We start from the raw sequence: 15103 nt of genomic DNA, 5'->3' as shown, positions 1-15103 counted from the left end.
GAATTTGCCTTTGATGTATTCGCGTGTTTAGTCGACGTTGCTGTCTCTCTCATTGGCAGCGGACGAAGCTCTCAGACAAATAGGACTGTTGCCTTGGTAACAGGCAATAGCAAGGGATCGCTTGAAAAATATTTTTATTTCAAAATTCAAACTGGAAAATTCTCACTGGATATGATGCCGGGTTTTCAACATGTCATATCTAATGATGAATGCAATTAGGAATCTCACTTGTGTTTTAAATAATAAATTAGGCTAATTTCCGAGACCTTTCTTGATGGCATACAAATATGCCTTTTTTTTTTTTTTTTCTTTTTTTATATTATGCAGAAAGAAGAATTTATTAATCACTTTTGTTCTTTGAGTTTATTATGATAACTGTAGCCGGGCAGTGCAACCTTCTAAAGTGTTAAAACCATAGGCCTAAAGGTAATCATATTTATAATACTCAAAGCTGCTCAGCTGTTTGGTAATTCCCTTAAAAAGCAGGTATAGAAATGACTGCCTGTATGCCTATAGCTATACTAGTGAGCGAATCTCATAGGACACAGAGATGCCCACAGCCATTTTTAATTACTGTGCTATAAAAGTGGCTTGATGCAGAACAGAAGTTTTTCAGGCCCCGCTATCTTAAAATGTGAAGCTTTCTCGTATTTAATTCAGCTAAAAGGTTTGGAAAGAATGCAAGGTAATGGTTTTTATATCGCTAAAACATTTTTAGCAGAAAATAACCTAATATTGAAATAAAATTTTGTTTCCTTTTTTTCAAAACTATTTTTTTCTACTTTCCCTTTTGTGTACTAAAATATTTCACCGGTATACCCCTTCTCCCACTCTCCCATTTCCTTTTTTACATTTTTCTCTACCTGTTAAAGATTGCATTGCACATCTTAGGCCATGTGCACACATTGAGTATTTGGTCAGTATTTTACATCAGTATTTGTAAGTCAAAATCAGGAGTGGAACTATCAGAGGAAAAGTATAATAGAAACACGTCACCACTTCTGTATTTTTCACCCACTCCTGGTTTTGGCTTACAAATATTGATGTAATACTGAATATGCAAACGTGGCCTTAGAGTCCAGAATATTGGACACTAACCTGAATTTTGTATTTCAGTTTGTATTATTCTTGTAAAATTTCAATAAAAGTTACAGTAAAAAAAAAAATCCTTCACCCAAAACATAGAACATTCACAATAGCGTTCCACCTTATGTTTTGTAACTTACGCTGTGTACACTAGGGTAGTAACAGCAATTATCAATAACAGGAAGAATTGCTATAAAAGATATATATAGTTGGATCAGATAACTTAGGAAATAGCTCATAAAGACACATGTCACAGAGTATGACCACAATATTCTGTCATGAACAATCATGGAGAAAAATATTCTCCCACTTTCTTGTTTTTCCAACCTCTGCAGCTTATGCTCAAGAAACTTAGGGAAGATACCAGCTACTAGGGATGAGCGGACCCGTGGAAGTCCGGGTTTTGGTACCCAACCTGAACTTTAATCCAAAGTTCGGTTCTGGTACCAAAACTGTACCCAAAATTGAAGCAGAACCCCATTGAAAATAATGGGGATTTTAGCTGGAATAATCTCTTTCTCTCCCTCCTTCGCCCGAAACTCTGAACTCTGTAATGGAGTATCTTCAGCGTGTTCTCAAAATATGCTTGCGTCGCCGCGGCTGTATGTCTTGCAGCTGTTTGACAGCCGCAAAACATGCAGAGATTGCCTGACAAACGTGCAATCCTTGCATGTGTGGGACTGTCTAACAGACACAAAACATGCAGACGTGGCGACGCGAACATATTTTGCGAGAACGCCGAAGACACTTGGTTAGGACTCGAGCGTGCTCGGACAACACCTTATCCAAGCACATTCGTGCAACTATAATGGCTATCCATCTCAGACTAATACGCTGCCCCAGAGGAATCAACACTCCACACCAGTCAAAAGCCAATTCCTTCTCAACTACAAATATTGCAATCAGAATAAGTCCCTGGATCAATAAACGATCTGCAGAAATCCAGTACACAAAATGGCTGATGCAGATGTCAGTTTTTCCCGTACAAGTTTTAACCTTGTTTCTCATAGATAGAACTCGTACCCTTCATAGTCTACAGGGCTCTTGACATGTCCCTAAATTTTTTCGTTCTGAGTGATTTGCACCAAAACTGAGACGTATCCGATTATAATCTGAGTCACTGATCAAACTTTCCAATGCCACCTGTGTGCTGTCTGATTTTCATGTTTGTTTCATAAGAGAAACACTGATGAAAATCGGTCTGTGTTTTTTTGAGTCTGCAAAAAAAAAAAAAATCACTGACGTCTGAATGAAACCTAACTTGTAGAGATGAGCGAATTGATTCACAGGACCCAGACAAGCAGCCACATCACTGGTCAATGGCTATAGGAGTGGAGCACTGTGATTCCCTGTCTAAGGTCATGGTCCCACTATCAGTATTCGGTCAGTATTCGGTCAGTATTTTTTCTTAGGAGTGGGAGCCAAAACCAGGTGAGGAACAATCAGAGAAACGGTATAATAAAAACAAGTCACCAATTCTACATTTATCATCCACTTCTTAGAAAAAATACTGACCGAATACTGATAGTGGGGCCATGGCATAACTGCCAGAATACAAGGACACTTTTTCTGATTCCCCCTTTTCAGTGCCAAGTCATTGTTATAGCGTGGTGCACACAAGACGTCTGGCTGGACCTACTAATCAGAAGAGGCATGTGGCTCCTGTCCAGTAACCATGAAAGCAGGAGGAGGTGATGCTGGGCAGGGAATAGAGCTGGAGTGACAGAAGCTTCAGATCTATGTCTACCATAGTTCTTCAGCCTCATTTTCATATCAGTTCTCAATAATGGAGGAAAGGACGAACTGCCCATGTAAAGATGTTGCTGTACATGCGAATATACAGTGAAGGAAATAATTATTTGATCCCTTGCTGTTTTTGTAAGTTTACCCACTGACAAAGACATGAACAGTCTATAATTTTAAAGGTGGGTTAATTTTAATATTGAGAGATAGTATATTAAAAAAAAAAAATCAAGAAAATCACATTTTATAAATTAGATAAATTTATTTGCATTTTGCAGTGAGAAATATATGTTTGATCCCGCTTACAAACAACACTTAAAATAGTTGGTGGTAAAACCCTTGTTGGCAAGCACAGCAGTCAGACGTTGTTTGTAGTTGAGGATGAGGTTTGCGCACATGTCAGGAGGAATTTTGGTCCACTCCTCTTTGCAGATCATCTCTAAATCATTAAGATTTTGAGGCTGTCGCTTGGCAACTCGGAGCTTCAACTCCCTCCATAAGTTTTCTATGGGATTAAGGTCTGGAGACTGGCTAGGCCACTCCATGACCTTAATGTGCTTCTTTTCTAGCCATTCCTTTGCTGCCTTGGTTGTATGTTTTGGGTCATTGTCTTACTGGAAGACCCAGCTACGACCCATTTTTAATGTCCTGGCGGAGGGAAGGAGGTTGTCATTCAGGATTTTATGGTACATGGCTCCATCCATTCTCCCATTGATGCGGTGAAGTAGTCCTTTGCCCTTAGCAGAGAAACACCCCCAAAACATAATGCTTCCACCTCCATGCGTGACAGTGAAGACGGTGTTCTTTGGTTCATAGGCAGCATTTCTCCTCCTCCAAACACAGTGAGTTGAATGCCAAAGAGCTCAATTTTTGTCTCATCTGACCACAGCACCTTCTCCCAAATAAGTCACAGAAACATCCAGGTGTTCATTGGCAAACTTCAGACGGGCCTGCACATGTGCCTTCTTGAGCAGGGGGACCTTGCGGGCACTGCAGGATTTTAAACCTTTAAGGCATAATGTGTTACCAATGGTTTTCTTGGTGACTGTGATCCCAGCTGCCTTGAGATCATTAACAAGTTCCCCCCATGTAGTTTTAGGCTGATCTCTCACCTTCCTCATGATCAAGGATACCCCACCAGGTGAGATTTTACATGGTGCCCCAGATCGATGTCAATTGACAGTCATTTTGTATTTCTTCCATTTTCTTACTATTGCACCAACAGTTGTCTCCTTCTCACCCAGCGTCTTACTTGTGGATTTGTAGCCCATTCCAGCTTTGTGCAGGTCAATGATCTTGTCCCTGACATCCTTAGAAAGCTCTTTGGTCTTGCCCATGTTGTAGAGGTTAGAGTCTGACTGATTAATTGAATCTGTGGACAGGAGTTTTTTTATACAGGTGGCATGTAAGACAGCTGTCTTTAATGCAGGTAACAAGTTGATTATGAGCGTCTAACTGGTCTGTAGGAGCCTGTAGAATGTAAGCCCACAAGGGCAGGGTCCTCTTCCCTCCGTACCAGTCTGTCATTGTTAGTTTGTTTACTGTAAGTGATATCTGTATTTGGTATGTAACCCTTTCTTATTTACAGCACCATGGAATCAATGGTGCTATATAAATAAATAAATAATAATAATAATAGGAGCCAGAACTCATAATGGTTTGTAGGGGATCAAATACTTATTTCTCACTGCAAAATGCAAAAAAAAATTATCTAATTTATACAATGTGATTTTCTTGTTTTTTTGGGGGGGATATTCCATCTCCCAATGTTAAAATTAACCTACCCTTAAAATTATAGACTGTTCATGTCTTTGTCAGTGGGCAAACTTACAAAAACAGCAAGGGATCAAATACTTATTTCCTTCACTGTAAATAGTTTGGGGATGAAATTCTGCTGACAGGTTCTCTTTAAATATGCATAAAATGGCCAGTTACAAATGTACAAATACAACTAAACTCTGAGCACACTAATGTATACATGAACATTAACTGTACAGTACAGACCAAAAGTTTGGACACACCTTCTCATTTAAAGATTTTTCGGTATTTTCATGACTTTGAAAATTGTACATTCACACTGAAGGCATCAAAACTATGAATTAACACATGTGGAATTATATACTTAACAAAAAAGTGTGAAACAACTGAAAATATGTCTTATATTCTAGGTTCTTCAAAGTAGCCACCTTTTGCTTTGATGACTGCTTTGCACACTCTTGGCATTCTATTGATGAGCTTCAAGAGGTAGTCACCGGAAATAGTTTTCACTTCACAGGTGTGCCCTGCCAGGTTTAATAAGTGGGATTTCTTGCCTTATAAATGGGGTTGGGACCATCAGTGTGTTGTGCAGAAGTCAGGTGGATACAGCTGATAGTCCTACTGAATAGACTGTTAGAATTTGTATTATGACAAGAAAAAAGCAGCTAAGTAAAGAAAAACGAGTTGCCATCATTACTTTAAGAAATGAAGGTCAGTCAGTCCGAAAAATTGGGAAAACTTTGAAAGTGTCCCCAAGTGCAGTTGCAAAAACCATCAAGCGCTACAAAGAAATTGGCTCACATGAGGACCGCCCCAGGAAAGGAAGACCAAGAGTCACCTCTGCTTCTGAGGATAAGTTTATCCGAGTCACCAGCCTCAGAAATCGCAGGTTAACAGCAGCTCAGATTAGAGACCAGGTCAATGCCACACAGAGTTCTAGCAGCAGACACATCTCTTCAACAACTGTTAAGAGGAGACTTTATGCAGCAGGCCTTCATGGTAAAATAGCTGCTAGGAAACCACTGCTAAGGACAGGCAACAAGCAGAAGAGACTTGTTTGGGCTAAAGAACACAAGGAATGGACATTAGACCAGTGGAAATCTGTGCTTTGGTGTGATGAGTCCAAATTTGAGATCTTTGGTTCCAACCACCGTGTCTTTGTGCGACGCAGAAAAGGTGAACGGATGGACTCTACATGCCTGGTTCCCACCGTGAAGCATGGAGGAGGAGGTGTGATGGTGTGGGGGTGCTTTGCTGGTGACACTGTTGGGGATTTATTCAAAATTGAAGGCATACTGAACCCGCATGGCTACCACAGCATCTTGCAGCGTCATGCTATTCCATCCGGTTTGCGTTTAGTTGGACCATCATTTATTTTTCAACAGGACAATGACCCCAAACACACCTCCAGGCTGTGTAAGGGCTATTTGACCAAGAGGGAGAGTGATGGGGTGCTACGCCAGATGACCTGGCCTCCACAGTCACCAGACCTGAACCCAATCGAGATGGTTTGGGGTGAGCTGGACTGCAGAGTGAAGGCAAAAGGGCCAACAAGTGCTAAGCATCTCTGGGAACTCCTTCAAGAGTGTTGGAAGACCATTTTCGGTGACTACCTCTTGAAGCTCATCAAGAGAATGCCAAGAGTGTGCAAAGCAGTCATCAAAGCAAAAGGTGGCTACTTTGAAGAACCTAGAATATAAGACATATTTTCAGTTGTTTCACACTTTTTTGTTAAGTATATAATTCAGGGGTCCTCAAACTTTTTAAACAGGGGGCCAGTTCACTGTCCCTCAGACCATTGGAGGGCCGGAATATAATTTTTTAAAAAAAACTATGAACAAATTCCTATGCACACTGCACATATCTTATTTTGACGTAAAGAAAACAATACAGGAACAAATACAATATTTAAAATGAAGAACAAGTAAAGTTAGATAAGCCGGTATTTCAATAGGCAGGTAAATGTCCCCAATAGGCAGGTAAATGTCCCCAATAGGCAGCATAGGTCCTCAATGGGGAGGTAAATGTCTCCAATAGGCAGGTAAATGTCCCCAATAGGCAGGTAAATATCCCCAATAGGCAGCATAGGTCCTCAATGGGGAGGTAAATGTCCCCAATAGGCAGCATAGGTCCTCAATAGGCAGGCTATTTCCCCCTTATAATGCCCCATGCAGGATGTCACCCCCCATATAATGCCCCATGCAGGATGTCCCTTTCTCCCACCATATAATGCCCCATGCAAGATATCACTCCCCTGTCTTTATAATGCCCCATGCAGGATGTCACCCCCCATATAATGCCCCATGCAGGATGTCATTCCCCTGTCGTTATAATGCCCCATTCAGGATGTCACCCCCCCATATAATGCGCCACGCAGGATATCACTCCCCTGTCTTTATAATGCCCCTTTCAGAATGTCACCCCCCCATATAATGCCCCATGCAGGCTGTCACCCCCCATATAATGCCCCATGCAGCATGTCACCCCCCCATATAATGCCTCATGCAGGATATCACTCCCCTGTCATTATAATGCCCCATGCAGGATATCACCCCCCCATAAAATGCCCCATGCAGCATGTCACCCCCCCATATAATGCCCCATGCAGGATATCACTCCCCTGTCGTTATAATGCCCCTTTCAGGATGTCACCCCCCCATATAATGCGCCACGCAGGATATCACTCCCCTGTCGTTATAATGCCCCTTTCAGGATGTCACCCCCCCATATAATGCCCCATGCAGCATGTCACTCCCCCATATAATGCCCCATGCAGGATGTCACCCCCCCATATAATGCCCCATGCAGCATGTCATCCCCCCATATAATGCCCCATGCAGGATATCCCTCCCCTCTCGTTATAATGCCCCTTTCAGGATGTCACCCCCCCATATAATACCCCATGCAGCATGTCACCCCACCATATAATGCCCCATGCAGGATGTCACTCCCCCCCATATAATGCCCCATGCAGGATATCACTCCCCTGTCGTTATAATGCCCCTTTCAGTATGTCACCCCCCCCCATATAATGCGCCACGCAGGATATCACTCCCCTGTCGTTATAATGCCCCTTTCAGGATGTCACCCCCCCATATAATGCCCCATGCAGCATGTCACTCCCCCATATAATGCCCCATGCGGGCTGTCACCCCCCATATAATGCCCCATGCAGGCTGTCACCCCCCATATAATGCCCCATGCAGGCTGTCACCCCCCCATATAATGCCCCATGCAGCATGTCACCCTCCCCCATATAATGCCCCATGCAGGATATCACTCCTGTCGTTATAATGCCCCATTCAGGATGTCACCCCCCCCCATAAAATGCCCCATGCAGCATGGCACCCCCCCCATATAATGCCCCATGCAGGATGTCACCCCTAATATTATGTCCCATGCCTCCATACATTTAAAAAAAAAATGCAATACTCACCTCCCTCCTCCTCACCTGCTGCCGCTGCTCAGGTCTGTACTCCAGCGTCGCCCCGCTCTGCGCTGCCTGTGACGGCTCAGGGGAGGGCGCGGTGTAAAGATGTCACCGCACCCTCTGACCTGACACGTCACAGGGAGTGCGCACCAGGAAGACAGTGGATCTGTGGAGGCACGGGGAGAGGTAAGTATCCGGCTGCCGGGGCCCTGAGCGAGCGGGGGGAAGGGCGGGCGCTGGCACCGCTCTCCTCCGCCCACAGCCCGGTGGGCCGGATAAAAATCCTCCGCGGGCCCCATGTGGCCCGCGGGCCGTAGTTTGAGGGCCCCTGATATAATTCCACGTGTTAATCCATAGTTTTGATGCCTTCAGTGTTTATGTACAATTTTCATAGTCATGAAAATACAGAAAAATCTTTAAATGAGAAGGTGTGTCCAAACTTTTGGTCTGTACTGTGTATCAATTTTGAACAGCATTTCTGCTATATAGACTATACTTATGAAATTTAGGTACGTAGAAATTTACCAATTGACAACCTCTCTTTAGATGGGAACAGACACTAACAGACATGCCTCTCCTGGGCCTAGGCCTGCAAATTTAAAGGGCTGGTAGAATCCAGCAGTATTTAAAAGCAGTCATGGGCAGATGGGAGGAGTGCTCAGCCAACATCACGACAATAGTTTACCGCCCAAATGAACACTACAAAAAAGTTCACAAAGAACTATAAGCAAAATGAAATACCATAAACAATACACAGAAGCAGGTTGCTGTGACTCAATTATTATAGAATAAAAACAAATCCTTCCGCACTCTCAGAAAACTAAGGTATATAAGAACATTTTGCAAAATAACCAGTAATAGAAATTTCTTATATACCGAAATAATCAAATGTTTCCGATATGAAGATCAGGTTTACTTCTGGCTTGTACTTGATACAGGAAATCCTGTGTTGGAACGTCATCAGTGACGTCTTTGCATCGAAGGCGGTTCACTTAGTTACTTATTCACATACAGCAATGACGACACAAGGAGAACACAATTTGTGTCCTGGATCCCAGCTGCTGGGGCCATTTTTGCACAATTTATAATTGAGTTACATTAGTAAGTTGTATAACTTGAAAACCCTTTTAAGTTTAAAGTTACATACCGCTGAAACAGCATGAAAACAGGAAATGGTCCAAAGTAAAAGCACCCTCCAACCCCCTGAAAAAAATAATAAAACTGGTTTGAATGTCCATGATGTATGTCAGTTTTATTAACTAAAATTTGAGATGTACAGTAGCTTTTTATTTTTTTTAGAGTTTCAATCTTCAACCAGGTGGCTGTATTCAATATACTATATGTAGACGAGTTGCACAGAGAGCCTTAGGCCACGTTTACAGGTTCAGTGTTTGGTCCGTAATTACATAACTATTTATAAACCAAAATCAGAAATGGAACAATCAGAGGCAAAGTATAGTAGAAACATGTCACCACTTCTGCATTTTTACCCACTCCTGGTGAATGTGTAAAAGTGGCTTTAGAGGGGTTGTCCACCGTTGGGAAACTGTTCCATTAATTGCATCCATTAGAGGCTAAAACTCACTTTTGCAATTGGGTTCCAAAAAAAAGGTTGACTTTTATATGCTCTTCGTTTCCCTGCACATTCAACTTTGATGTAATCTGGGGTTATAAATCAGCTGAAAGAGGAGCTCAGAAAAGACAGGTAAAAGAGTTACAAAAAGACTGATAGACAGAGATGGATTCTCAGTTATCTCATTCAGAATGGAGCAACAGACAGTGCAACACAGCGGCTATAGAAGGCAAATAGGGCAATATTTTTAATGAAATGCAATTGCAAAGATAACCTTTAGCCCAAATAAATGAATTTAAGTATAAAAAATATTGTTCCAAATGGTGGAAACTTCTAAAAGTGCTCATTCAGACAAGAATATAATTGGTCCTTGTGGGCTACAAACTACACACGGAGAGCATACAGACCCGTTATAACCAGCATACATTACCAATTTTTCAATTGTCTGCATGGAAAAAAATACAGCATGCACTACTTTCGTCTGCTTGGTCTGGAGAAGAATAACCATACAACATACAGGCAGTTCCGGCAGTCGTAGACAATGCAGATGTGCACACGGTGTTACGCCAGCCACACACACATTCTAAGCGCCGCCCTACTCACCACGTGTTTCGCTCTGCTCCACCCAGTACCTGGCCATCGCTCTGGGCTGCCTTGTGCTTCGCTTACAGCTCTGCTGTTTGTGAGTCTGTTTGTATCAATTCTATCCTGTGGAGATATGCTTCCCCGGCCTATCACCTGCCAGCAGGTGATATATTAGGCGACGCCACCCTCCATTCCTCGCCTGAACTTAGGTTCTAGTAGCTCTGTCTCTAGCATCCTGTATTGGCGTTGTCCTGTTTTGTCTCACCTGTTATCGACCCAGCTTACCTTCTCGTTTATCCTAATCTCTCTTCTCCTCAACTTGCCTACGAATTCTGAACCTGTGCTGCCTGCCCTGACCTTGCACCGTCTGACTATGCTTTTGTCTTGCCCACCTTTTAACCCTTAGCCAAGTTTTTGACCCTCCGGTCAGCTGCTGCAGTCCCAGGGACTGCCCCGAGGTGGTACCTGGTGTCTACCAGAGGCCCAGCCTATCATCACCATCAGAGGCACTAGTGTATACCCGGTAGACACTTAGTCGCATCCCTCCAGGGTAAGCTCGACTCAAGGTTCAGTGTGTCCACACTCTACAGCGTGACACACGGAGCTGCACATAGAGACAGTCACTTATGCAATTTGGGTCAAACTTGTCCTGTTTTTCAATGAAGGTGTCTGAAACTGTTCTTAACTGTATGTCTGTATTACTGTTTTTCCTTGTATAGATGTCCAACTGTATGCTGTAGTTTTAATTTACCCCTTTCCCACCTCCTAATTGTAATGAAATTACAATTCTGATCATTCTGTCTGAATCTATACAACAAAGCTGACAAGTAAGCTACAGAAAACTGAAAGTGTCCACTATAAATACACTGCTCAAAAAAATAAAGGGAACACTTAAAGGGGTTTTCCCACAAACGAAAGTTCATTTTAATCTATACACTTTGGAATAATAATAACTTCCACAATTGGATGTGTTTATATAAAATGTTCTTGTCCTGAGATAATCTTATAAATGTTCTCCTGTGTAATTGCTGTGTCTGTGTATGGAACACGGTCTGATCATACCACATCTCCTGGGCAGGGGAGGAAGCAGAAGAGTATACAGACATTACAGCACGGGATCGCAACTAATTCTTTTTGTGAGGTTAAAACATTTCACTGCCTGTTTATAAACTATGGCTTACATCAAAGAAAGAATCAGCTGCAATCACCTGCTGAAATGTCTGTATACTCTTTTGTGCCCCCCACTGCCCAGGAGTTGTGTTATGATCAGACCATGTCCCTGTACAGTAAGACGCAGCCATTACACAGTACACAGCAGGGGCACATTTATAAGATTATCTCAGCACAGGAACATTTTATTTAAATACATTAAATTGTGGAACTTATTATTATTCCAAGATCTATTGATTAAAATGAACTTTTGTTCATGGTAAAACCCCTTTAAACAACACCATGTAACTCCAAGTCAATCCCACTTCTGTGACATCAACCTGTCCAGTTATGAAGCAACACTGATTGTGAATTAATTTCTCCTGCTGTTGTGCAAATGGAACAGAGAACAGGTAGAAATGATAGGCAATTAGCAAGACACCCCCTATAAAGGAGTGGTTCTGCAGGTGGTGACCACACACCATTTCTCTGTTCTCATCCTTTTTGACTGTTGTTTTGGTCACTTTTTCATTTTGTCATTGCTCTCACCACTAGAGGTACAGTAGCATGAGGCGGTGTCTACAGTACAACCCACAGAAGTTGCTCAGGTAGTGCAGCTCATCCGGCATGGCACATCAATAGGAGCTGTGGCAAGAAGGGTAGCTGTGTCTGTCAGCACAGTGTCCAGAGCATGGAACAGATACCAGGAGACAGGCCAGTACACCAGGAGACTTGGAGGGGACGATAGGAGGGTAACAACCCAGCATCAGGACCACTACATCCTCCTTTGTGCAAGGAAGAACAGGAGGAGCAGTACCAGAGCCCTGCAAAATGACATCCATCAGGCCACTAACATCCATGTGTCTGCTCAAACTGTCAGAAACAGACTCCAAGAGGGTGGTATGAGGGCCCAACATCCACAAGTGAGTGTTGTGCTTACAGCCCAACAACGTGCAGGGCGATTGGCATTTGCCAGAGAACACCATGATAGGCATACTTGACACTGTAACCCTGTGTTCATCACGGATGAGAGCAGGTTCACACTGAGCACAGGTGACAGAGTCTGGAGACGCCGTGGAGAAAGTTCTGCTGCCTGCAACATCCTCCAGCATGACCGGTTTGGCAGTGGGTCAGTAATGGTGTGGGGAGGCATTTCTTTGGAAGGAAGCAAAGCCCTCCATGTGTTCGCCAGAGGTACCCTGACTGCAGCTAGGTACCGCGATGAGATCCTCAGACCCATTGTTAGACCATATTCAGGTACAGTGGGACTTGATGCATGACAATGCTAGGCCTCATGTGACTGGAGTGTGTCAGCAGTTCCTGCATGATGAAGGCATTGATGCTTTGGACTGGCCTGCCCATTCCCCAGACCTAAATTCAATCGAGAACATCTGGGACATTATGTCTTGTTCCATCCACCAACGCCACATTGCACCATAGACTGTCCAGGGGTTGACTGATGCTTTAATCCAGGTCTGGGAAAAGATCCCTCAGGAGAACATCCGCCGCCTCATCAGGAACATGCCCAGGCATTGTAGGGAGGTTATACAGGCACGTGGAGGCCACACACACTACTGAGCATCATTTCCTTGTTTTGAGGCATTTCCACTGAAGTTGGATCAGCCTGTAATTTGATTTTCCACTTTGATTTTGAGTATCATTCCAAATCCAGACTTCTATGGGATATTAATTTTGATTTACATTGATCATTTTTAGGATTTATTATTCTCAATGCATTCCATTATGTAATGAATAAAGATGTGAAACTGGAATATTTCATTCAGTGATATCTAGGATGTGGTATTTTATTGTTCCTTTATTTTTTTGAGCAGTGTACTTCAGTTTTCACAACAGAGTAGGCACACGTGTATTGTGTCTACTTTATTGTGAAAACTGGAGTATTTAAAAAAGTTTAAGAACAAAAAAATACAGACACAGCATCCTGTCACTCTCATACAGACCTGTGACCACTGCAGTGAACCACTGTCCAAAACTGTGACTAAAGGGTCACCAATAGTTCCAGAGATTGAATTTAGAGGTCATATGTCATCCCCATTGGAGGAGTAAGCATGAAGACTGGCAAAGACCTGACCAATGCTAGGAATGGAACTATGGCGATCCATAAGGTACATATAATTGCTCATTTTTCTTTATTTTATAGCATGCTGCAACCTTTTTGTTATATTTAATTTTAAGCAGGGGGTAGAAAAGTCCATTAATATCTCTCTCCAGGAGCTCACAAATAGGATGTTCCACTTATAAACACCAAAATAAAAGTAATTGTAGTGCTTAAACCCTTAAGGCTCCATAACGGATATATATACATCATAGAGCATATTAGGGTGTTTGGATCGGGCTCAGGATCTGAGCCCGCTCCGCAAAAAGCAGATTCCGGCTATCTTACATAGCTGCCATCTGCTATTAAGCAAAGGAAAAAAACTGAAACTGCAGAATTGCAGCATTTTGGTTGCCGCAACAGTGCAAAAAAGGGCAATAAGAAGTTCTCAAGATATTGTATCTTCCTCAAAATGGTATAAAGACATTAGCTCTCCAAGCAAAAACAAAATCCATTACACAGCTCCATTGCTATGGGTCTCAGTATATGACGGCACAAACCAAAAGGGGAAAAAAAATGTTTCGGTATCACAGTAATCATACAATGGAAATCAAGCTGTCAGGTTATTTTTACTGTACAATTAACGCCGTAAAAATACCTTCTCCCTGCCCAACAGGCCTTCCAAAAAAATCTTCGGAATTGGATATTTTTACCATTTCACCACACTGGGATTTTTTTTTTCCATTTTCCCTTATTATATATGGTAAAATGAATGGTGTCATTTAAAACTACAACTCATCCCACAGAAAAAAAAGCCCTCATATGTCAATGTGGATGGGAAAAAAAGAAAGTTATTATTTTTTTTTTTGTTTAAAAAAAAAAAGGAAGAATAAAACTACAAGAATGAAAATTGAGACATTAAGGGGTAAACAGAGTTTTTTTTTAACTCACTGTACATCCACAATAATACAACAGAAAAAATGCTAACAAGCCAATAAAGCACCTGATAGTTTGCTACACTGAAAATTTGGATTATTCAAACTTTTTTTTATAAGCAAGTATCTTAATTAGAAAAAAAGTGATTATAAAACATTGCAATATAGTCATATGATCGGTTACAATCTACATACTGCCTTGTACAGTGATTCAACCAATTTATCATGGCAAATATTTTCAGCGAAGACTTACTACTATGCATTGTGCTAAAAAGACATATGTGAAAACATAATTTTATTATTATTGACAGGTTGAAAAAACAGTTTTATATGTATTAATGGCTGATATGACAACCATAATAAAGGACATCCACAAATATTACTATAGTATGAGTGTTTTTTAAATGGTATAACACAGGATTTTTATATAGAATCATGTACAGGAACGAGCAAGAACATATAGCGAACCTCTCAATAAAACTCATTTATTTCAAGACCAGAGATAGATATTTTAACATTTACAAAGCAAAAATACTTTAACCCTTTCGCGCCAGAGCCTGTTTTCGCCTTCGTGACCAGGCCAATTTTTTCAATTCTGACCACTGTCACTTTATGAGGTCATTACTCTGGAACGCTTCAACGGATTCCCCTGATTCTGAGACTATTTTTTTGCGAAATCTTGTACTTGATGATAGTGGTAAAATTTCTTCGATATCACTTGCGTTTATTTGTGAAAAAATTGGAAATTTGGCAAAAATTTAGAAAATTTAGCAATTTTCAAACTTTGA

General features: G+C 41.8%; 1 protein-coding gene across 8 annotated transcripts in view; it reads right to left on the bottom strand.

The window, feature by feature from the left end:
* The window catches only part of KIAA0825 (KIAA0825 ortholog), a 580812-nt gene that overhangs the window by 240611 nt on the left and 325098 nt on the right, over positions 1 to 15103 (bottom strand). For 2 of the 8 annotated variants that reach the window (XM_073678463.1, XM_073678470.1), the window contains exon 20: positions 9165 to 9220. The exons of the other annotated variants lie outside the window; for them this stretch is intronic. In XM_073678463.1, the coding sequence (XP_073534564.1) occupies positions 9165 to 9220 (56 nt within the window). The remainder of the gene's footprint in view (positions 1 to 9164; positions 9221 to 15103) is intronic. 8 annotated transcript variants of the gene reach the window in all.

Source organism: Phyllobates terribilis, unplaced genomic scaffold, assembly GCF_046119375.1.
Source record: "Phyllobates terribilis strain yellow unplaced genomic scaffold, ASM4611937v1 Scaffold_1__5_contigs__length_1240528914, whole genome shotgun sequence".
In the NCBI taxonomy this organism is placed as follows: domain Eukaryota; kingdom Metazoa; phylum Chordata; class Amphibia; order Anura; family Dendrobatidae; genus Phyllobates; species Phyllobates terribilis.
This window is presented reverse-complemented; position numbering and strand designations above follow the sequence as displayed.